This window comes from Rhinopithecus bieti, unplaced genomic scaffold (assembly GCF_001698545.2).
Source record: "Rhinopithecus bieti isolate Rb0 unplaced genomic scaffold, ASM169854v2 scaffold_79104, whole genome shotgun sequence".
NCBI classification, from domain to species: Eukaryota; Metazoa; Chordata; class Mammalia; order Primates; family Cercopithecidae; genus Rhinopithecus; species Rhinopithecus bieti.
The window spans coordinates 113871-138961 of NW_016829090.1; the positions used below are offsets into that span (position 1 = coordinate 113871).

The 25091-nt window shown below is 46.0% G+C and overlaps 1 protein-coding gene and 1 pseudogene across 2 annotated transcripts in view; one reads left to right on the forward strand and one right to left on the reverse strand.

Moving 5' to 3' along the window:
* FKBP9 (FKBP prolyl isomerase 9) overlaps nt 1-3994 on the reverse strand; it is a 56112-nt gene extending 52118 nt beyond the window's left edge. The window contains exon 1 of the mRNA XM_017864656.1: nt 3575-3994. Within this exon, the coding sequence (XP_017720145.1) occupies nt 3575-3795 (221 nt within the window). The 5' untranslated portion in view covers nt 3796-3994. The remainder of the gene's footprint in view (nt 1-3574) is intronic.
* Nucleotides 3995-22328: 18334 nt separating this feature from the next.
* LOC108523891 (retinitis pigmentosa 9 protein-like) overlaps nt 22329-25091 on the forward strand; it is a 34646-nt pseudogene continuing 31883 nt past the window's right edge. The window contains exon 1 of the transcript XR_001883921.1: nt 22329-23048. The product of XR_001883921.1 is annotated as a retinitis pigmentosa 9 protein-like (transcript). The remainder of the gene's footprint in view (nt 23049-25091) is intronic.

Here is a 25091-nt window from a genome sequence, read left to right on the forward strand (position 1 = left end):
ATCGGAAACCGTATAACAAGCTCTCAACATGATTCGGAAGTATATGCAGTTTAAACACTACTGTGCTAGAGCATCTACAACTCTGTATACCCAAAAAGGTATGTGGTAGGCACATAACAATATTCATCAAAAGACAAGCCTGGACCTTAAGGTCTGCAGACACACCCCTGAGCTCCTCCCTGCTGAATTTTAGTCATCCTTGGGTCTTATCCCTGCCATCCCAGGATTCCATCCTAACCTATCCTCTGACACAGACACACAAACATATGGTTAAGCCTTCTCTGTGCTTTCAAAGCTACTTACCTTTCTTCTATCACATACGCGGGTGGACTACAGACCATAGATTATGGCCATGAACTACCTGGGTTCAAATCTCCGCTCGACCACTTAGTAGTTACGTTCCTTGGGCAAATCATTTGAACTTTCTGAGCCTCGGTTTCTTTATTCGTAATGAGGTACCTACCTCACTGTCTTGTGAAGTTAAATGAATTCTTCTAAGATTAAATGAGTTAACATATGTGAAGGCACATGGTAAGAACTATGTGTGAACTTTATGAGAGACAGAGTGTGCGCTACTATCTTACTGTACTTATCACACTATGTTGTAATAGCCTAGGCTGTAAGTGGTAGGGATGGGGAAGAGACATACTAGACTAGGACTAGTCTCTGCCTTGAGGGATAGACACTGCAAAATGTTTGATGAATAGATGGTAGCTCCTCCATGCTCTTTAAACTGCCCTACACTGCCTCACAGTGGCTGCCAACCGTAGAGATGTTCTAGATAGTAGGACAACTTGTTCTACTGAAATTATTTACTATCAACTCAAGCAACAAATTCTTCCCTATGAAAGAAGCACATGAAAGAAGATACGCAAATGGTCTATAAGCACATGATGCTCAACATCGTTAGCCATTAGGGAAATGCAGATCAAAACCACAATGAGATATCATTTCTTTTGTTTTTTTTTTGTTTTTTTTTTTTTGTTGAGACAGAGTCTCACTCTGTTACCCAGGCTGGAGTGCAGTGGCCGGATCTCAGCTCACTGCAAGCTCCACCTCCCGGTTTACGCCATTCTACTGTCTCAGCCTCCCAAGTAGCTGGAACTACAGGCACCCGCCACCTCGCCTGGCTAGTTTTTCGTATTTTTTTAGTAGAGACGGGGTTTCACTGTTTTAGCCAGGGTGGTCTCGATCTCCTGACCTCGTGATCCGCCCGTCTCAGCCTCCCAAAGTGCTGGGATTACAGGCTTGAGCCACCGCGCCCGGCCGAGATATCATTTCACACCCACTAAATGGTTATAATCAAAGACAGGCCAGGCGTGACGCCTGTAATCCCAGCACTTTGAGAGACCGAGGTGGGCAGATCACCTGAGGTCAGGAGTTCGAGACCAGCCTAGCCAACATGGCGAAACCCCGTCTCTACTAAAATACAAAAATTAGCCGGGCATGGTGGCAGGCACCTGCAATCCCAGCTACTCAGGAGGCTGAGGCAGGAGAATTGCTTGAACCCGGAAGGCAGGGAGGTTGCAGTGAGCTGTGATCGCACCATTGCACTCTAGCCTGGGTGACAAGAGCGAAATTCTGTCTCAAAAAAAAAAGACAAGCATAAGTGTTGATGAGACGGTGGAGAACTATGAACCTTCGTACACTGCTGGTGGGAATGTAAAATGGTGCAGCCATTGTGGGGAAACAGGTTAGCTATTCTTCAAAACATTTGTAACATAGTTGCCATAGGACGCAGCAATTCCAGCTCCTAAGTGTATATCCAAAAAAAAGGAAAAGGTACATCCACACAAAACCTTGCATATGAATGTTCATAACATCATCATTCATGATAGCCAAAAAGCGTAAACAATCCAAATGTCCATCAACTGATAAATGGACACAATGGAATATTACATATACGGCCACAAAAGGGAATGAAGTACTGATATACCTTACAACATAGATGAACCATGAGAGAAGCTGGATTATACAAAGCACCTCAAATTATGATTCCATTTATATGAAATGTCCAGAAAAGGCAAATCCATAGAGACATAAAGTGGATTTGTGGTTGAAAGGGACTGGAGGGCAGTCTAACTGGGGTTGGGGAGTGACTGCATTTCTTTTCGGGGGATGATGAAAATGTTCTGGAATTGGCTAGTTGTGATGCTTGCACAACTCTGTGAATATACTAAAAAACACTGAATTGTACACACCAAAAGGGCAAATTGTATGGCATTATATCTCAATAAAGCTGTTTTTTTTTTTTTTAAAGCAACTAAAACAGTAATAAGAATGATCATTTCTAAGCACTTGCTAGTGCCACATACTGTGCTGAAAAGCTTTTGTATATTCATTGTCTGGAACTTCAAAAAAGTCAAGAGTCTACAAAATATTCATAATGACCCTAGGCCTTGGGGCACATAGCAGGGGCTCAACAAATAGCTCTCTCTGCCTGATCTAGTGATTCAGGAAGGGAAGTGCTGGCACAGACCAGCGTTTGTAATAAAAGCCTTGGGGAGGAGTAGCCTGGTGCTGGAGGAAGAGAGGCCTGTTAAACCCGAAACTAAACTGGAGGGAAACTGGAGAGCGGTGCTGTGATCCTGAGGCAGAGCTGAGAGAAGGAGTTCTGGGCCTGGTGTAGGGGCTGGTGCAACGCGGAGTGACGGTCCTGGACCACCTCCCGCCCAGGAGAGGTGTTGTGTTGTGTTTTGTTTTGCGATGGAATCTCTCTCTGTCTCCCAGGCTGGAATGAAGTGGCACGATCATAGCTCACTGCAGCCCCAAACTCCTGGGCTCAGGCGATCCTCCCGCCTCGGCCTCCCAAAGTGCTGGGACTACAGGCGTGAGTCACCACGCCCAGCCCCAAGAGAGGTTTTTTTGTATGGCCGGAAAGGGAAGGGCAGTGGTAGCTGCGCGCACAGACTTCTGAAGTTGGATTAAACAATCTGACTCTATTGTTTCAATACGCTTCGTAGCGTCAGTTGCTTGTTACCTTACTGATAAAATGAGGGTAGTGATAGTACCTACCTCACAAGACTGCTGTACAATTAAATGAGTTCACTACAATATGGAAAGTACTTACAATTATATCTACACATTGTTAACAGCTCATTATTTGTTTGCGCCTGCTAGCCTCTTCATCATCATCGTTTTGTGTGAGAAGCACCATCTGACTAGATTCCCAAGGGAGCGGAGGGAAGGAACAGGAAAGGGAGAAGAGAGGCAGGCACGAACATCCACTCTTAGGGTTCCAGTTGTGCAACGCGGCCCCCACTCACACTGATTATTTTACACTGATTTTGCGTGTGTCCATGCGCTGGAGGAAAGGGAGGGCGTGGTCTGCCCCAACCTCGCTGCTCATGGTCTTCCAAGGGTCCAGTCCAGGCGGGCGGCCTAGGGCACGTGAGGGCCGGGAGGCTCACCCGCGGCGGAGGGTCTGGGGTCCAGGAGGATTTGGGCAGCGGAAGAAGGGAGGAGCGCGGATGCACGGGGCGGAGCTAGGGGAGGTCCGGAAGGAGGGAAAGGCCTGTCGGGAGAGAGGGACGCGTATCCGCGGAGGCCGCGCCGGGCGCCAAGGGCGCGGTACCTGGAGTCGAACTTCTGGCCGTCGGGGAACGTCCCCACGTAGTGGTAGCGCACAAAGTCGCCGCTGCGCACGGTGCGCGGGCACTCGTCGGGCACGAAGCGCCGCTCGATCTGCAGCTCCGCGTCGGATCCCAGGCCCGCCACGGGCGCTGCCTGCCCGGTCACCCAGAGCAGCAGCAGGAGCAGCGGTGGCAGCGGGGGCCTCCAGCCCTGGAACGCCATCGGGGCGGCGAGGAGAGTGGCGCGGACGCAGTGCGGAGCTCGGGCTGCACGGGTCGGCCTGGGCGTGCGGCTGCGTTTGTAAACGTGGAACGGTCTCCCGGCCCTCCCCGGGCTGCAGCCACCACCCCCTCTCCCCTGCCGCCCGCCCCCCGGCCACAGCTCGAGGGGAGGAGCCCAGCCTGGCCGCGAGCCGAAGGCGGGCCTGCTGCGCCCTGCCCCGCCCGGCCTTGGGAATGTGCGCGCCGCGGCGGGGAGTGGGGCTGGGAACTCCAAATGGGGACCCAGTTTGGGCCTAGGGAGGGCGTATCCCCGAGCGAGACACTGTGATCTCCAGACAAGGCTTTGGCCCAAAGTCGGAAGAGAAAAGCGCGCACTGCCCAAGCCCTCCCGCTGGTCTCCGCCCATCCCTGGAGACACCGGGTTTGGTGCCATGAGGGGCTCCTACGTGGCGGTGGATCCAATTTCCCCTTGCTGCTTTGGAGAGGGGGGGGAAATTAGATTTTATTTTTTTTAACGTAGTTACAAAGGTATGGTCTACCTTGAAAGAGACTGAAACCATCCTTCGGGATTTTTTTTTTTTTTTTCTTCCTACTTAAAGGAAAAGGGAGGCCGGGCGCGGTGGCTCACGCCTGTAATCCCAACGCTTTGGGAGGCCGAGGCAGGCGGATCACGAGGTCAGGAGATCGAGACCATCCTGGCCAACACAATGAAACCCTGTCTCTACGAAAAATACAAAAAAATTAGCCGGGCATGGTGGCGCGCGCCTGTAGTCCCAGCTACTCGGGAGGCTGAGGCAGAAGAATCCCTTGAACCCGGGAGGCGGAGGTTGCAGCGAGCCGAGCTTGCTCCACTGCACACCAGCCCTGGCGACAGTGCAAGTCTCCGTCTCAAAAAAAAAAAAAAGAAAAGGGAGGCATGTAGTGCGAGAGGTTCCCGTGACAGTTGTCTAGGCAAGAGTTTTAAGGCACCGTGAGGGTCCCCCAAGCCATCAGTGGCCGCAGTGTGAGCTGATACTTGCAGATGTCCCCCAAGCTCCCATATAGGAGCCTGTGCCAGGGAGGACTTCATCATAGAGACCCAGATGCCACAGGAATCCATCAGAGTAGTCAGATGCACTTGGAATTGGAATTGGCTGTTATAATTTATTAAAATTTTGGAATAATGAAAGCAAATCAACGCTTTTTCAACTCGTTGTGGAAGCAAACACAATTCTGATACCAAAACCTGGCAAAGAGAGCAACAAAAAGGAAAAATAAAACTGAAAAAAACAGGGCACGATCTAATTTATAAATATAAATGCAAAAATACTGAATAAAACGTGGTAAAATCGGATTCAACAGTATATTAGGTCAGGCGCAGTGGCTCACACATGTAACCCCAGCACTTTGGGAGGCCGAGGTGGTTGGATCACCTGAGGTCAGGAGTTCAAGACCAGCCTGACCAACATGGTGAAACCCTCTCTCTACTAAAAATACAAAAATTAGCAGGGTGTGGTGGCGCGGCCTGTAGTCTCAGCTACTTGGGAGACTGAGGCAGAAAAATCGCTGGAACCTAGGAGTTGAAGGTTACAGTGAGCAAGATGGAACCACTAAATCGCGCCATTGCACTCCAGACAGAGTGAGACTCCGCCTCAAAAAAAATAAGTGAAAAATAAAAAAACAGTATGTTAAAGGAAAAATATACCATTACATGGACTACCTAGGTGAGCTTCTGCAAATTAACAAAGTGTCAGTATTCTCTGTGACATGAAGATAAAACAATAATTATAAGATTATTATAATCAATTAGGTTTCAGGGATCGAGTGAGAAACTACACGAGCAACAAGAAAAATGTTCATTGTTCATCTTAGAGCTTATTCTAGAAATAGAACACCTATTAATAAAACTATAGGACAGAAGAAGGGGGAAAAAAGCTCTAAGATCATGTGGCCATAGACTCAAAACGGCATGAGATAAAATTCAACATCTACCTCTGATTTTAAAAACAAGAGGGCCTGGTGGCTCACTCCTATAATCCTAGCACTTTAGAAGGCTGAGGCAGGAGGACTGCTTGAGCCCAGGAGTTTGAGACCAGCCTGGGCAACATGGCAAAACCCCACCTCTATAAAAAAATACAAAAATTGCTCACCCCTGTAATCCCAGCACTTTGGGAGGCCAAGGGGGGCAGATTGCTTTATCTCAGGAGTTTGAGACCAGCCTGGACAACGTGGCGAAACCCCGTCTCTACTAGAAGTACAAAAATTAGCCAGGTGTGGTGGTGCATGCCTATAATCCCAGCTACTCCAGTGGCTGAGGCAGGAGAATTCCTTGAACCCCAGAGGCAGAGGTTGCACTGAACCAAGATTGCACAATTGCACTCCAGCATGGGCGACAGAGCAAAACTCTATCTCAAAAAAAAAAAAAAAGACAAAACAAAAACTTTCTGATTGTAGTCTATTAATGGCATTGATCACCAAAAAGTACTTTTGCATGTCATCTTTGTATTGTCAAACAACATCTTGATTTTGAAGGATATAATCATTGATAATAAAAATTGTTATACATTTTATTGGCATGAATTCAGACATTCAGTTCATTCACTATACATGTACTTCGGTCCAGTCTTTGCTTCACTTATGTCTCTGTGGCTTCAGGCAAGTCAGGTAACTTCTTACTTCCACCCTTGACCGTAAAACAGATTATACTTATCTTGCCTACTGACCTCTTATGGCAATTTGGGGAAATATCTTGGTGCTGAATTAGTTTCTAGGCTCAGATGCTAAACATACAATACATATTAATTGTAAAGACTTGGGATTTGAAACTTGATCACTTAAACTAGATGCCAAGAAGTCCAATCTTCATGACAACTCTGTATAAGGTCATAATCACTACTTTACAGGAAAAAAAAAAACTGCACTCCAGCCTGGGCAACAGAGTGACACCCTGTCTCAAAAGAAAACAAAACCAAACAAAAATTAACCAGATGTGGTGGTGTGTGCCTGTAGTCACAGCTATTTGGAAGCTGATGTTGGAGGATCGCTTGAGCCCTGGATGTTGAGGCTGCAGTGAGCCATGATTGCACCACTGCATAATCGGCCTGGGTGACAGAGAGAGACCTTGTCTCAAAAAAAAATAAAAAAGGCGGAGCAGGGTGGCCTGCACCTGTCGTCCCCATTCAGCTACTTCGGAGGCTGAGGTGGGACGATCACCTTCAACCTAGAAGATAGAGGCTGCAATGAATTGTGATCACACCACTGCACTCCAGCCTAGGTGACAGAGTGAGAATCTGTTTAAAAATATATGTAAAATAAATTAAAAACGAACATCTGCTCATGGTGGCAGGAGCCAGGAGCCTGTAGTCCTAATTACTTGAGAGCCTGAGATAGAGGATCTCTTGAGCCCGAAGTTCAAGTCCAGCCTGGGCAACATACCAAGACTCTGTCTCAAAAAAGTAAAAAAAAAATCTTGTTATTAAAAAATGTCAGAAAGTTTTAAAGAGAAATGATAATTTGAAAAAATACTTGGCCAGGCGCAGTGGCTCACGCCTGTAATCCCAGCACTTCGGGAGGCTGAGGCGGGTGGATCACGAGGTCAAGAGATCGAGGTCAAGAGATTGTCCTAGCTAACACAGTGAAACCCCGTCTCTACTAAAAATACAAAAATTAGCTGGGCGTGGTAGCGGGCACCTGTAGTCCCAGCTACTCGGGAGGCTGAGGCAGAAGAATGGCGTGAACCTGGGAGGTGGAGCTTACAGTGAACTGAGATCATGTCACTGCACTCCAGCCTGGCGACAGAGCAAGACTCCATCTCAAAAATAAAAATAAAAAATTACAGCCGGGCATAGTGGCTCATGCCTGTAATCCCAGAATTTTGGGAGGCCGAGGTGGGTGGATCACAAGGTCAGGAGTTCATGACTGGCCTGGCCAAGATGGTGAAACCCCATCTCTACTAAAAATACAAAAATTAGCTGGGTGTGGTGGCAGGTGCCTGTAGTCCCAGTTACTCGGGAGGCTGAGGCAGGAGAATGGCGTGAACCTGGGAAGTGGAGCTTGAAGTGAGCCGAGATCGTGCCACTGCACTCCAGCCTGGGCAACAGAGCCAGACTCCGTCCCAAAAAAAAAAAAAAAGTTTATTTAGGCTAGGTGCTCTTAGGCCTGAGTGAAGCTTATCTAACACATATTTTTTCTTATCATCAGAGTTCGCTTGTACTTAAGAACACAAGACAGCCCTTCAGCGCTATGCTTAGGGCCACTTAGAGGAACAAAATCACCAATAAAAAGCAAAAAAATGCAAAAGCATGGCACTAAATATACTGCAAAAAGCACACTTGTTTACAGTATGAGAGCTGAAACAAAGGCAGATCTTTCTTGACCTTGGCTGAAAATATGGACCATTTTTTTTCTTTTACTTTTTAAAAAAATTGAAGTATAATTTTAAAGTGAAATGCATAGATCTTAACTGTATATTTTGATGAGTTTTTTTCCCTTTTTTTTTTTTTAGAGACAGGGTCTCACAGTATCACCCAGGCTGGTCTTGAACTGCTAGGCTCAAACAATCCTCCTGCCTCAGCCTCTTGAATAGCTGGGACTACAGGCACAAGACACTATCTCTGGTTCCACAAATTTTCCTACTCAATTTTTTTTTTTACACAAATGTCCACAAAATGTAAAAACACCAGATGTGGCCGGGCACAGTGGCTCACTCCTGTAATCCCAACACTTTGGGAGGCCAAGGCTGGCAGATCACCTGAGATCAGGAGTTTGAGACCGGCCTGGCCAACATAGTGAAACCCCATCTCTACTAAAAATACAAAAATTAGACAGCTGTGGTGGCACACACCTGCAGTCTCAGCTACTTCGGATGCTGAGGCAGGAGAATTGCTAGAACGTGAGACGTGAGGTTACAGTGAGCCAAGATCCCGCGACTGCACTCCAGCCTGAGCAACAGAGCTAGACTCCAACTCAAAAAAAAAGCACTGACACTATCTAGGAATGGAATTTCTGGATCACATGAAACTCTACTGGTAACTTTCTGAGGAACTGCCAAAACTTCACTTTACAGTTTTGTAGGCTGCAAAAAAAAAATCTGATGTCCAAGATCACCAGAGGAACACCACCTGTTTCTCCCTCCTATCCAACGGTCTCTCTCTTGAGTGCAGTGACTTACTTGCGGAGAGGAATAAACACAAAAGAAGAAGAAAAAAGCAAGTCAAAGGACATAAATATGGGTGGGTAGATGTGGCTCCCTGTGACTTCTCTTATGGAGGTGTGCCCTAATTCACAGTCTTTTCTACACAGACAGATGATAGTCACCATTTTGGACTTCCTCTTTGTTCTGCTTTTGTGGTTTTGATTTTACTTTTCTTACTTTCTTACTTCTTTGTACTGACTCATATTTCTCCACATTACAAATGTAATAAATTAATGAGATGCAACAAGAAACAGACTAAACAAGGCTGAAAAAAAAATTAATGGCATGGAAGAAAGTATGATCTGAAGCCAGGTGTGGTGGCTCAGGCCTGTAATCTCAGCACTATGGGCGGCCAAGGCAGGTGGATCCCTTGAGGTCAGGAGTTCGAGACCAGCCTGGGCAACATGGTGAAACCTGTCTCTATTAAAAATACAAAAAAATTAGCCAGGCATGGTGGCATGCACCTGTAATCCCAGCCACTTGGGAGGCTGAGTTAGGAAAATCACTTGAATTCAGGAGGCTGAGTTTGCAGTAAGCATAGATCATGCCACGGCACCCCAGCCTGGGCGACAGAGTGAGACTCTGTCTCAAAAAAAAAGAAAAAAGAAAAAAGAAAAAAAAAGTTTGCGATCTGAGAGACCAAAATAGACACCGCTTTATCAACTAAGTTGCACTCAAAGCTTCAGGAAATGAAGTTACCTACGGGCAGAGTAGGTTCAGGGCCTGACTGGCATGGCAAATGTCTAAATTCCTTTGGCTAAACTCCCTAACAATAGGAGCTATCAATTCTGATTTACAACCCAGACCACTACAACTCTGATTGGACAGAGGACAGGCCTCACAAACATTCTTTTCTGATAAGCTACTGCAGGCCTTTGGCCAGTTTCAGCAGCTTATAGAGAATTTGCACAAACTGTCTGTATATCCTGTAGTTCACTTTTTGTTGTAAAGAGCCAACAAGAATTTCTCAACAATTTCTCATTTTCTCAAAAGAGAAATTCCATCTCTTTTAATGCAAAACTTTGTCTCAAAGTAAATGTGGGATGTATGTGACATATGTATTTACCCAATCCCCTTATAAATATGTATAGCTTTTCCCTCAAACCTGCTAAATATGATATGGTTTGGTGATACACTTTGGCTGTGTCCCCACCCAAATCTCATCTTGAATTGTAATTCCCACAATCCCCACGTGTGGTGGGAGGGACCCGGTGGGAGGTAATTGAATCATGAGAGTTGTTGCCTCCATGCTGTTCTCATGATAGTGAGTGAATTCTCACCAGATCTGACGGTTTTATAAGGGGCTTTCCCCCCATTGCTCAGCACTTCTCCTTGCTGCTGCCATATGAAGAAGGACGTGTTTGCTTCCCCTTCTCCCATGACTGTAAGTTTCCTGAGGCCTCCTTAGCCCTGTGGAACTGTGAGTCAATTAAACTTCTTTCCTTTATAAATTGCCCAGTCTCAGGTATTTCTTCATAGCAGCATGAGAACGGACTAATACAATATGTATGATACTGGCCTTATGAGGCTTAAATCCCAAGCTATCATTTTCCTCTTCTAAGACAGTGCACCTTCCAGCCACATCAGAGCCATAAGCCAAAAAAGAAGAAGAATTCTAAGCAATAATAATAAAGAGGTCAGCAAAAGGGAGCAGTGGGAGAGAGTGTAACAGTGATGAAGTCCTCACAGACATTCTTGGAATTCGATTTCTGCAGCAGTCTACCAAAGAGGAAGGTTTACTGTGTACCAGGATGTCAGTGGATGCTTTAAAAGTGGAAATATGTGGTTAAAACTGAAAGAAACCAAAATATTCCTCCGTAATATACTAGGGATTGTAGAGCTGAAGATTAAAGGGCAGGGGACACTCTACCCTTCCCCCTGCTTGCCTGATGGCAGGACGGCAATTTACAAAGATAAAAGGTCTTCCTGCCTCCTCTCTGCCTTTCCCGCCTAAAGATAGGCTTTTGCAGGATTTGCTTATAAGCTCATAGACAAAAGCGCCAGAGACTTTTCTCTTCCCATAGATTTACCTTCTGACATTTTCCTACCTTTTGGAAACCTGAAGATGCTCTCTTGTCACTATAGGATTTATGAGTCTTTGTTAAAATACTATTTAAGCAAGGCCCCTAAGCCACTGCCTTGAGAAAGAAATCCATTTGAACTGAGAATCCTTTCCTGTGTGATGGGTACAGCAATGACTTAATAAACTCTTTTTATTTTGAGATGGAGTCTTGCTCTGTTGCCCAGTCTGTAGTGCAGTGGCATGATCTTGGTTCACTGCAACCTCTGCCTCCCAGGTTCAAGCGATTCTCCTGTCCCAGCCTCTTGAGCAGCTGGACTTACAGGCCATCGCACCTGGCTACTTTTTGTATTTTTAGTAGAGATGGGGTTTCACCATGTTGTCCAGGCTGGTCTCAAACTCCTGACCTCAGGTGATTCACCCATCTCGGCCTCCCAAATTGCTGGGATTACAGGCATGAGCCACAGCGCCCAGCCAAACTTCTGCTGACTTTATTTTTAGGAGGCTGTTTCAACTAAGAACCTATGAGGGAAAGAAGATAAATTATATTTTCTCCCCTAGAAAACACAGAATCACTCTTAGAGTTGTGTGTGTGTGACTGCGTGCATATGTCTGTGTGTGTGCTGTGAAATATGCCCATTTAGTAGTTTTTATAACCATAATCATTTTTCTTAGTGTTAAATGACTCTTTTGGGAATTAATATCTCTAGTAGTAAAAAAAATTCCTTTAATTTCACAAATATGTCATTTTCTGCTAACTTTAAGTAAAATAAAATTTAGTAATTTCTATTTTAAGAAGCGTGTGTGAATAATCTCCCTTTCATCTCTGTATTACTCTAGCTGCCTATGTCTTTAAAATAAATAAATAAAATTAAAATTAAAAACAAGGTCTCACACTGTTGCTCAGGCTGGAGTGCAGTGGTGCGATCATGGCTCACTGCAGCTGTGACTTCCTGGGCTCAAGTGATCCTCCCACCTCAGCATCCCAGGTAGCTGGGACTACAGGTGCGTGCCACCATGCTCAGCTAATTTTTGCATTTTTTGTAGAGGTGGTGTCTCATTATGTTGCCCAGGCTGGTCTTGAACTCCTGAGCTCAAGCGATCCTGAAACCTTGGCCTCCCAAAGTGCTGGGATTACAGGGATAAGCTACCACTATCTACGTCTTCATCCATCTTTTCATTGGTATACATTGTCAACTGAAGAATGAGGCGGTTCATAAATCTGGAAAGGAGAACTTTATTTCTCAGAAAGGGTTGCAGCCTGCAGGTGGCCATTCTGACAGACTGTGAAGTACAGCCTCCTGCCAGAAGCCAGAAACAGACACTTCAAGGGAGGGGCAAAGGGAACAGGAATGTATGCTGGACAGTGTGGCCAAATATACATATTCAATAAGCTATAGGAGGAGTCATGAATATTTATGAAAGGAGAAACACTGAGCATCATGCCCCTTCATCGGTTCCGTGAACAAAAAAATGGCCAGGATGGCATGATCTGAAGGTGGGGTTTTTGGCGCTCTGATGTCAAAATGTGAAGCAGAGGAGGTGAAAACCCTACTGGATCTCTTACCAGGTCAAAAAAGAAAAGGCAGCATCCCCATTGGTTGACATCAGTGGTGGAGTTTTTTTTTTTTTTTTTTTGGAGACGGAGTCTGGCTCTGTCGCCTAGGCTGGAGTGCGGTGGCCAGATCTCAGCTCACTGCAAGCTCCGCCTCCCAGGTTCACACCATTCTCCTGCCTCCGCCTCCCAAGTAGCTGGGACTACAGGCGCCCGCCACCTCGCCCGGCTAGTTTTTTGTATTCTTTAGTAGAGACGGGGTTTCACCGTGTTAGCCAGGATGGTCTCGATCTCCTGACCTCGTGATCCGCCCGTCTCGGCCTCCCAAAGGGCTGGGATTACAGGCTTGAGCCACTGCGCCCGGCCAGTGGTGGAATCTTTTGAAAGAGCTGGTTTCTTCTAAGTGCATAGGAAAGAAAGAAAGGTTAATCATAGTTAGTGAGGGAGGGCATATAAGGAGGTGTGCCTGATGCCCACCCTATCTGCCCAGGCTGGATTGCAGTGGCATAATCATGGCTCACTGCAGACCTGACCTCTCAGGCTCAAGTGATCTTCCCACCTCAGTCTCCCAAATAGCTGGGATACAGGTGTGCACCACCAAGCCCAGCTAATTTTTTTTTTTTTTTTTTTGAGACAGAGTCTTGCTGTTGCCTGGCTGGAGTGCAGTGATATGATCTCCGCTCACTGCAACCTCCACCTCCCAGGTTCAAGCAATTCTCCTGCCTCAGCCTCCCGAGTAGCTGGGACTACAGGCGTGTGCCACCACACCTGACTAATTTTTGTATTTTTAGTAGAGATGGGGTTTCATCGTGTTGGCCAGGATGGTCTCGATCTCTTGACGTCGTGATCCACCCTCCTCAGCCTCCCAAAGTGCTGAGATTACAGGCGTGAGCCACCACACCCAGTCAGCCCAGCTAATTTTTAAATTTTTTTTGTAAAGATGAGGTCTCACTATGTTTTCCAGGCTGGTCTTGAATTCCTGGCTTCAAGAGATCCTCCTGCCTTGGCCTCTGAAAATGCTGGAATTCCAGGTGTAAGTCACCATGCCCAGCCAAGAACTTAGTTTTCAAAGTTACTCTGGGGTCCACTTGGCCAAGATGGGGTCCGTTCAGTTATTTGAAGGGGGTTGGGTTTTTTTTTTTTTTTTTTTGAGACAAGGTCTCACTCTGTTGTCCAGGCTGGAATGCAGTGGTGCTGGAGTGCAGTGGTGTGATCATGGCTCACTGCAGTCTCAAACCTCCTGGGCTCAAGTGATCTTCCCACCTCAGCCTCACAAGAAGTGGGGACTAGAGGTGTGCACCACCATACCCAGTTAATTTTTTTTTTGAAGTAAAATTTGTATTATTTTAATTATTTTTATGTACAAAAAACTCAACAGTGTACATTTAACCCAGTTTAGTGGCAAGTTCTTTAGCCTTTGCCTTTTCAAGCTTGGTGATGCAAGCCACAGACTTGGGACCAAGGACATTGCCGCCCCAGTGATGGCGGATCTCAGCATGTCTGTCCTTGTAATTGGTCCACCAGCTTAGCCAAAGCGCCTTTGTCTTCTGAGTTCACCTGTGTGAAGACAACAGTAGAGCAGACCTTCTGGTGGACTAGACCGCCCAGTCTTGCCTTCCCCTTGATAATGCAGTCAGGGACCCTCATTTTACAACACAGGGCAGGCAAGAAGACAACCAGCTGGAAGAAAGCATTAGCTGAAGAGTGTATTTTGACCAAAAGCAGTAAATTTCAAAGTTAATACCCAGCTAATTAAAAAAAAAAATTTAGTAGAGATAAGGTCTCACTATGTTGCCTAGGCTGGTCTCCAACTCCTGGGCTCAAGAGATCCTTCCACTTCAACCTTTCAAATTGCTAGCCTTATAGGCATGAGGCACTAGGCCCAGCCAGGGTTTAGGGTTTTGTTTTTACTTTAAAGTTTTGACACCTGTCCAGTAACACAGGCTAAGGATCAGGTGCAGCTGCCCCACCGCTAGTGGGTCAACACCAAGGCTGCCTGGCTGGTCTCAAGAATGAATCTGGTATCTTAGGAGGGGCAGAAGAACAAAATAAAAAACAAACTGAGGGGCTCATAGACAGGATAATAGACAGCGAGAGAGTACAAACAGAAGCGTTCCTCACTTGCGTGGGCTAGGTGCCACAGTACAAAGTGAAGGGTGCCTCTGCATGTGTTTATGGTTGGCTAACAATCACTTTACTCTCTCTCTCTGGAATGGACTGTGCCTGCACATCCTTCCAGATTAAACAGGCATAAACTAAAGGATGATGGGTTAAAAAAATGCTTTAAAGTTATAATCACCAGGGAAAGAATTCCATAACCATCCATTGGTTAATGGATGGTATATTATTGCATTGAATCTCTTGGTATCAGAAAACTGGGTGGGATTTAAGATGTGACCCCATATTATGAAGAACCTGACTGCATTTTTGGTGTTCTACCACTGAAAACTTTCAAGCTCCACTTCCACGATTCCCCCTTGCCCACAGGTGAGTGAGCCGATAGAAGGCCCATGCACTCCTTCTCTTGGCACTGTAGGGGGAAGTTCAAGCCACACAAAGCCTGGGTCCTTGTGCAGGAATGCTCACCCAGGTTCCACCCCTAACTGCAGTAATCCCAGGGCCACTTGCTTTTGCTTTGTCAAAGCCATTTTTGGACTGGCTGAGGCACCTGATCTGCTCTCTTCAAAAGCTTCAAAATGTGAGTAATGCATTTCTTTTTCCTTTTTTGTTTTTAGCTTTGTTTGTTTGTTTTTTTCAAACAGTTTCACTCTGTCACCAGGCTGGAATGCAGTGGCATGATCATGGCCCACTGCACCCTTGACCTCATGGGCTCAAGCAATCCTCCCACCTCAGCCTCCCAAAGTTGCTGGGATTACAGGCATGAGCCACCACATCCCACCATCAAAAAACTTCTCAGTCTGGTGTCAAAATATGTAATGAACCTGGATTCACATAAACAGGTGGACATAAAAAGTAAAAAGAATTTTCACTGCTTTATAAGCTCTAAGACACAAATTGGGAAAAGAAAAAAAAAACTCTTATATTGGGAATGCCAATTCTTTTAAATTATGAGGCTAAGACAGACATGAAGTGAAACACAAATCACATTCCACTTTCCTCTTGAACTATGTATTCATCTCTTGAAACTACTTGCTATTGGCTGGGAGCAGTGGCTCACGCCTGTAATCCCAACACTTTGGGAGGCCGAGGTGGGTGGATCACGAGGTTAGGAGATGGAGACCATCCTGATTAACACAGTGAAACCCCATCTGCACTAAAAAATACAAAAAGAAATTAGCCAGGCATGGTGGTGGGCGCCTGTAGTCCCAGCTACCTGGGAGGCTGAGGCAGGAGAATGGCGTGAACCCGGGAGGCGGAGCTTGCAGTAAGCCGAGATCACACCACTGCACTCCAGCCTGGGGGACAGAGCAAGACTCCATCAAAAAAAAGGAAAGGGAAAGGGAAAGGGAAAGGGAAAGGGAAAGGGAAAGGAAAGGAGGAAGGAAGCTACTTGCTCTTGCAACAAGTAGCAATAAATTAACCTAACGATGTCACACAGGACACTATAACCCATACCCTATAGTTTAACAGTGTATAGCTAATCACTAATCAATGTTAATTTTGTAAGCCAGTGAGAATTCCTGACAACTTTGTATCAGCCCACCACCTGCCCCCACCTTTTTACTTTCAAAAATCCACTTATGGCTGGTTATGGTGGCTTCCACCTGTAATCCCAGGCTGAAGCAGGAGGATAGTTTGAGGCCAGGAGTTTGAGGCCAGCAAAATAGGGAGACTCTATCTCTACAAAATATTAAAAAATTAGCCAGGCATGGTGGCACACACCTATGATCCCAGCTACATGGGAGACTGAAGCAGGAGAATCACTTGAGCCCAGGAGGTTTGAGACTGCAGTGAGCCATGATCACACCATTGCACTCCAGCCTGGACAACAGAGCAAGACCTTGTCTCAAAAAAAAAAAAAAAAAAAAAAATCCACTTTTTAGTGCTGCTAATTGGAGTGCATATTCAGGACAACTTGAATCTATGCTCCCAGGCTGCAATCCTCAAGCCTGGCCCAAATAACCTCTCTACTTACATTAATTTTGCCTCAGCTTCTTTCTTTTAAGTGAACATAATTATCAAGAAGAGATGACTAGAATGCAGCCCAGGAGCTGGTACTGGGGGAGGCTGTCAGATTATTGAACTGGGGAGGCTGTCAGATTATTGAACTGCACATTTGTTACTTTCCCTATCCAGCATCCCCTCTCTTTCTATCTCTCTGTCTCTGTCTCTCTGTCTCTTTCTCTCTGTGTTTAAGTAATAGCACATTGATTTTGGTTTCCAGAACTACCCCTTCCCCACTGTCAGTCTACATGACTGGGGTAAAGCTGATTCCACCCCTGGTAATTATGGCAGGCATGTAACCTAGGCTTAGCCAGAGTGATGCAAGATTTTTCTCAGTCATTTTGCCAGCCAGGGTCCTCCAGCTGGTGCAACTGCCACCTGGGTCTTGCTCAGGCATGCTGCCTGCTGCAGGAGGTGCCCTGCCTACTCGGTCTACCTGGGCCAAGTCTAGCTTGTGCATTGGCTTAGCCCATGGCCGGGCCAGGTGTGCCCCAGCTCTCCTGTGTTGTAGCATGTACATGCATTCAGCGGTTCCTAAGCTCCTGTCCCATGTCCAAGAAGAATGAGAATACACTGACAATTGAAGGGTGAGGAGGGTGGAGAAGAACTTTATTGAGCAATGGAATAGCTCTCAGTGGAGAAGGGATGCAGAGGTGGTCTCCCACACAACCCCCACCCCGTCAGTTGGTTTCTCTCTCAGTGGGGCTGAGTCTGGGGCTTTTATGTGCTCAGAATAGGGAAGTGCATGCTGATTGGCTTGTAAGTATGCAAAGAAAGGCTAAAGCAAAGGCACCCCTCAAAGGTGGGTATGGCAGTGTAGAAAACCAATTAGGAAAGGGTAGGTATATGTAAAATTGGTGAAGGGTGGGGAATCAATCAGAGGAAAGCATGTCAAATGGGAAAACAGGTTCTCAATCTGGTCCATGGATTTGACTTGTAGCTTGGTTTTCAGGTTTTAAACTGTCTTCAGGATGAAGGTGGGGTTTCTCCAGGGACCTGCCCCTATCTGCCTAGGCATTTGTCTGCCTACTGCTGCTATAAAGAGCACTGCATCTCTCTGACCACAGGGCTTTTTTTTTTTCTTCAGAGCTGCATGATGCTTGCTGAGTCAATGAGTATAACACATGGAAGTTTTTTGGAACTAAGATTTCTTTCAGTGGAAATTTCTTTCAGTGGAGGCTGCTAAACCGGTGGCCATCTATGCCTTCTAGTGTCCATCTTTGCCACCACCATGGGAGAACCTACATGAGAATAAATCAATACAAAGGAAGGTGAAGCTGAGAGAGGGAGAAAGTGCTTGACTGTATAATTTCAGCACCTAGATACAGTCATTCCTGAAGCTTTCACCCCTGGACATTTCACATATGTGAGCCAATAAATTCCTTTTGTTTCCCTTAAAACAGTTTGATTTGGATTTTGGTTCATTGTTATTTTCTTTTTTTTTTTTTTTTTGAGATGGAGTCTGGCTCTGTCGCCCAGGCTGGAGTGCAGTGGCCGGATCTCAGCTCACTGCAAGCTCCGCCTCCTGGGCTTACGCCATTCTCCTGCCTCAGCCTCCCGAGTAGCTGGCACTACAGGCGCCTGCCACCTCGCCCAGCTAGTTTTTTGTATTTTTTAGTAGAGACAGGGGTTTCACCGTGTTAGCCAGGATGGTCTCAATCTCCTGACCTCGTGATCTGCCCGTCTCGGCCTCCCAAAGTGCTGGGATTACAGGCTTGAGCCACCGCACCCGGCCTCATTGTTATTTTCAAAAGAGCCTTGACTAATAGTTGCTTCAGTGGAAATATTGATCCCTGGGTCTTCTTGGTGAGAAAATAAATCATGTTGTTATATATCTAACATGGCAAATATTTGAATCATTCAAAACTCTTTCAATTGCAAGAGAGAAACCTGACTCAATTGGTTTCAGCACAAAATTATATCTTAACATTTTTAGACTACTTGCTTGCTGACTCTAAGGTCACTGATTGTGCCTGGACAATTTCGTTCTTTTCTGTTACCCTAAAGGGATTAAATAAAAGGGTTCATGCCTATAATCCCAGCACTTTGGGAGGCTGAGGTAGGAGGACTGCTTGAGCCCAGGAATTCAAAGCTGGAACGAGCTGTGATAATGCCCCTGCACTCCAGCCTCAGTAGAGCTAAAATTATTGTCTAATTGAACACCTTTTTAAGAAATATAAAAAGAGGGCCAGGTGCTATGGCTCATGCCTGTAATCCCAGCACTTTGGGATGCCGAGGTAGGCAGATCAATTGAGGTCAGGAGTTCGAGACCAGCCTAGCCAACATGGCAAAACCCCATCTCTATTTAAAATACAAAAATTAGCCAGGAGTGGTGGTGTGTGCCTGTAGTACCAGCTACTCAGGAGGCTGAAGCATGAGAACCACTTGAACCCGGGAGGCAGAGGTTGCAGTGAGCTGAGATTATGCCACTGTACTCCAGCCTGGGCAACAGAGTGAGACTCTGTGTCAAAAAAAAAAAAAAGGCCAGGCATGGTGGCTCCCTATTTTGCTGTCCTCAAACTCCTGGCCTCAAACAATCCTCCTACCACAGCCTCCCAAAGTACTGGGATTACAGGCGGAAGCCACCATAACCAGCCAAAAGTGACATCTGTGATGCCAGCACATGGGAGGCCGAGGCGGGCAGATAACCTGAGGTCAGGAGTTCAAGATCAGCCTGGTCAACATGGTGAAATCCTGTCTACTGAAAACACAAAAATTAGCCAGTTGTGGTGGTACGCGTCTATAATCCCAGCTGAGGCAGGAGAATCACTTGAACCTGGGAGGCAGAGACTGAAGTAAGCCAAGATCATGCCACTGCACTCCAGCCTGGGCAACAAAGTGAGACTCCATCTCAAAAAAGAAATAAACAACAACAACAAAAAAAACCCAAATAACAACAACAACAAAACCACGTCATTTTCCTGCATTGGTATTCTTTCTGTCTGACACTCTAGGAGCTTTTCTTTTTTTTTTAATTAATTAAAGCTTAATTTGCCTGCAGAAGCCAGAGAAGTTTCTCACTGGTTCAAAAATAATTATGTGTATGGAAGTTTAAAAAGACACTTATGTGACCAGGCATGGTGGCTCATGTAATTCCATTGCTTTGGGCGACCAAGGTAGGAGGATCACCTGAGGTCAGGAATTTGAGACACGTCTGGGCAACATAGTGAGATCCCTGTCTACAACGACAACAACAAAGACACTTATGCAATGGTGTTGCTGTTCAGTGATACTGTCTCCACTAAATCTGTGGTCTGTATATGAGTGCATATGAGATGGATTTCTGCATACCTCAAACAACATAGAAACATGGCACAGAAGATGGGAAAACATAATAGAGAATGTTGTTGGTGTATACTGAATCATAAAAGAATTTCAGAAAGAGTGGCACTTCATAGAAAATGAATGTGAACATATTCTCCAAGAAGAACCATGTTCTAAAAGGGGAAAAAAGCAGCTGTTTATCCTGATGCAAGTCTTCAAATAATCATAAAATTGGCCAGCTCTTATAGACTATCTCCATGCAATTGCCCATGATCTATCCCTGTAATACACTGTAATTCCACTTACTCAGGAGGCAGGAGGACTGCTTGAGGATCAGCCTGGGCAACATAGTGAGACTTCATTTCTAACAACAACAACAATAAAAAAGAATTAAATTAAAAGAGAAGGAAAAGTGAAGAGAGCCTAAGGGACCAATGGGACATTATCAAGTGAACCAATTTATGCATTGTGGGAGTCCAGGAATGAGGAAAGAAACAGAAAGGGGCACAGAGACTATTTAAATAAATAATGGCCCAAACTTCTCAAATTTGATGAAATGTGTGAATATAAAAATCCAAGAAGTTCAACAAATTCCAATTAAGATGAACTCAAAAGAGATTCACAACAAGGCACATTATAGTCAAACTTTTGAAAGACAAAGACACAGAGGGTATATTTAAAGCAGCAAGAGAGAAGCAACTCATCTGACAAGGGATCCATAATTAGATTATGTGTAGATTTCTCATCAGAGACTTTAGAGGCCAGAAGGCACATGGCTGATATATTCAAATTGCTAAAAGGAAAAACCATCAATCATATGTCCTATGTCGAGCAAGACTGTCCTTCAAAAATTAGGGACAAATTGAGACATTTCAAGATAAACAAAAGTTAAAGAAGTTTATTACCACTAGACAAGCCCTGAAAGAAATGCTCAAGGGAGTTTCACAGGCTGAAATAAAAGAACACTAGGCTAGTCACTGCAGCTCATACTTGTATTCCCAGCACTTTGGGAGGCCAAGGCAGGTGGATAACTTGAGGTCAGGAGTTCAAGAACAGCCTGGCCAATATGGTGAAACCCCATCTCTACTACAAATACAAAAATTAGCCAGGTGTGGTGGCATATGCCTGTAATTCTAGCTACTCAGGAGGCTGAGGCACAAGAATCGCTTGAACCCTGGGGGTGGAGGTTGCAGTGAGCCAAGATTGAGCCACTGCACTCCAGCCTGGGTGACACAGCGAGATTTTCTCAGAAAAACAAGACAAAATAAATTTAGAAAAAGAAGACATAAAAGAGCACTAGACAGTAAGTAGAAGCTACGTGAAGAAATAAAGATCTCAATAAAGATAAATAATCAGGTAATTATAAAACCTTGTATTGTAACAATAGTTTCCTTCCTTCCTTCCTTCCTTCCTTCCTTCCTTCCTTCCTTCCTTCTTTCTTTCTTTCTTTCTTTCTTTCTTTCTTTCTTTCTTTCTTTCTTTCTTTCTAGATGGAGTTTCACTCTTGTTGCAAAGGCTGGAGTGTGATGGCACAATCATGGCTCACCGCAACCTCTGTCTCCCAGGTTCAAGTGATTCTCCTACCTCAGCCTCCCAAGTGGCTGGGAATTACAGGCATGTGCCACCACACCCACCTAATTTTTTGCATTTGTAGTAGAGATGGAGTTTCTCCACATGGGTCAGGCTGGTCTCGAACTCCTGACCTCAGGTGATCTGCCTGCCTCGGCCTCCCAAAGTGCTGGGATTACAGGTGTGATCCATTTTAGCAAGTCTCTAAAGATAAATAAAAAATAAAATCTACCACCAAAGAAAAGCTCTGGACATAATTGCTTCACTGACAAATTCTACCAAACATTTAAAGAACACCAATTCTTTTCAACCTTTTCCAAAAAAATTAAAGAGAAGGGAAAATTTCCTAACTCATTTTGAGGCTAGCATTACCCTAATATGAAGCCAGACAAAGACATTATAAGAAAACTACACCCCCAAATCACTTATTAACATTAATGCAAAAATTCTCAACAAAATGGTAGGGAAACAAGTTGAATACCTTATTAACAGGGTAATGCACTATGACCAAATGGAATTTATTCCTGGAATGCAAGGATGGTTTAACACACACAAATCAATAAATTTAATATACCACATTAACCTACTTGTACCTACTTGCTGCAAAACAAGTAAGAGGCCCAGGGAAGATGTCCCTTTAGATTCCATATGAATTTTAGGGTTGGCTTTTCTATTTCTGCAAAACAAAAAAGTCAGTGGGATTTTGCCAGGGATTGCACTGAATGTGTAGATCACTGTAAGGGTGGTAATAACACTTAAGTTTAAGATTAAAGACATTCTTATTAAGGGTTTAGCTCATTGACTGGTACATAACAAGTGCTGTGTATGGTAGCTTTTATTTTCATCTCCAGAACATATACCTTGCTAAATACAATATACATTGACTATGCTTTAAGCATGGATCATATGACCTGAAAATTGGAGAATTTACGTGCAGACTATTGCTTTCTTCCAAAAATGGCTGAATCCTATTACTACGTAATGAGCAGTTCCCATGTGTCTGGTCACTGGGGACCTCCAAACATGACTTGCACAAGACCCCTTGCCTCGGTCGGAGACCTCAAAGGGTCAGGGAGGTGGGTGTGGCCCGGGCGGGAACCCTGAGGCTCGGGGAAGCTCCCCCAGGCTCGCACCCAGGGCCCCGCCCCGCCTCGGCTCCAGACGCCGCCAGGGGGCGCTCCCCGCCCACCGGCAGCAGGGGGCTGGCGGCTGGGCTCTGGGGCTCTGGGGCTCTGCGCACTGACTTGGGGCCGGACGCTGGGAAGCGGGGATTTGCCGGCCGAGGCCGGGACTTAGGGTCCCCTCCCGGGCGAGTCGCGGGGCGGGGGCGGGAAGGGGCGCCGCGCGGAGGAAGTGCCCTTTTGGCCGCAGCCAGAGCCGCGCCGCGGGTGCCGTGATGTCGTCCCAGCCGGGGCTCGAGGATGAGGGGGCGGGGGGCGCGTGGCGGCCGCAGGAGCCGCCGGATCAGGAGCTGCAGCGGGCCCGGGAGCAGAAGCGGCGGTGGCACGGCGCGCAGCATCTGCAGCAGCTCAAGCACCTGGAGTCCTTGTGAGTCTCTAGCCGCCGTCCGAGCCGCAGTCCCCGCGCCGCCCATCTTCAAAATTAGGGACAAATTGGGAACAGGGGCGCCGGGCGCCGTGGTGGGCGCTGGGCCGGATCTTTCAAGCCCCCAGGAGCAGGCAGGGGTGCGGGCCTGTGAGGAACCTGGTGTCTGAGACGGGACTTCTAGTCCTCACTGGGTGGGGAGCGAGGCCCGCCCGGCCACGGAGGGGCCCTGGAGGCCGCGGCGCAGGTGGGCTGGGGCCTCGGCCCGGGGAGGCGGCAGCGGCTTGCGCTCCTCGCCCCCGCTTTGGTGTGGGCGTCGCCTCTTTTGGGGGAGCCAAGAGTTGTTGGCGCTCGCTGGGCATTTGTGGACCGAACAGGCAAGTTCAGCCCAGCACGCTGCCCCCACGCTCCACCCGAGTTCCCTGAGCCACTGTGACGTGGAGAAACCCCGTTCTTTTCATCCTCTGCTGTGGAGAAGGGAGGAGGACACGGGTCCTGCAGTGTTGGTGTGGCGAGGCCGGGAAGAAGAGAGAATGGGCGGCGGGGACTGACCACGGCGATGCCAGGTAGAACAAAGGCGGAATTGTTCTCTCCAGGTTGGAGGGATTTTTTTTTTTTTTTTTTTTTAAACCGGGGTCCTGGGTGGGCATTCAGGGAGCCACCACCACCAATTCCGCTCGGCACCACGCGGAATTGGGGCCCTGACTTGGGAGGCCCTGCGCTCCCCTGGCTCCAGTTCAGGGAGGGTCCAGATGACCCGGGAGAGTGTGGTGTCAAGAAGATTCAAATGTAAAGGAGGGAAATATGGCTTCCCTCTACCCTTCTAGGTTCTTTAGCTGGGCCACAGATTAAATTGTCGTAAGACAATTAACAGGAGAAAAACTCTTTTTTTTTTTTTTTTTTTTTTTGAGACGGAGTTTCGCTCTGTCGCCCAGGCTGGAGTGCAGTGGCCGGATCTCGGCTCACTGCAAGCTCCGCCTCCTGGGTTTACGCCATTCTCCTGCCTCAGCCTCCCGAGTAGCTGGGACGACAGGGGCCCGCCACCTCGCCCGGCTAGTTTTTTGTATTTTTTAGTAGATACGGGGAGAAAAACTCTTTTCATATACCCATGCACTGGAGGGCCACAAAATGGGAGACTGAAAGAAGGGCGTGGGCCTTTTGGGGCGTGGTGGAGACAAATTATGGAAAGGTCAAAATGTATGATGAATAAAGGTTGCTTTCTAAGGCTCTCAGGTGATGAAAGCTGTCTCCAGGCAGCTGTATGTCTGATACAGATACGTTTACTGATGGAAATTTCCTTTAAAGATGTAAATTTCTCTTTACAAAAGGGGAGCAGTTGGCAGGCGAGGTGAAGTTTTCTTGTGTTGACTGGTTCTCAAGTTTCTTTTAGCTCAGAGTCATCAGTATGTCGGGGTGGCATATTTTGGTGCCAATTAATTTGAACTTTTTCATATATTTGGTAATGATATATGACATGCTGTAACGCATATAAACATAGACATACAAACAGCAGATCTTTTATCTTTTATAAAATTCTTCACTAGCCAGTTTTCTAATAGTCTATGCCCACTTTAGATGATCGTCTAAAGTGATCATCCACTAAGATCGTCCACTTAGTGATCGTCCACTTTGGACGATCGGTCTCTTGATTATCTGTTCCACTACCCTAAGTAATTAGTAACTAGGCAACCCTAAGTTTGCACTTTCAAAAGCCTATTAAACAAAATAACAAATAAAAAAAACTAATAACAAAATAAAGAAATTTACATCTAAAAGACACAGAACTTGTACCTAAACAGAATTATTTGCTGAGACAAAGAAAGGCATAGGTTAAAAACTGGTTAAGATAAAATTACCAGGAAAAGTATTTTAAACAGAGGTACCGTACCGTTTGTTATGTAAACTTTAAGCCAATGTCTTCCCCATCCTGAAATTTTCTAGTGGTTTAGGTCCACCGAGGGAGATGCCCTTACAAATGGAGCTTTTTTTTTTAATAGATGTAGATTTCTTTTTTTTTTTCTTTTTCGTTCTTTTTTTTTTTTTTTT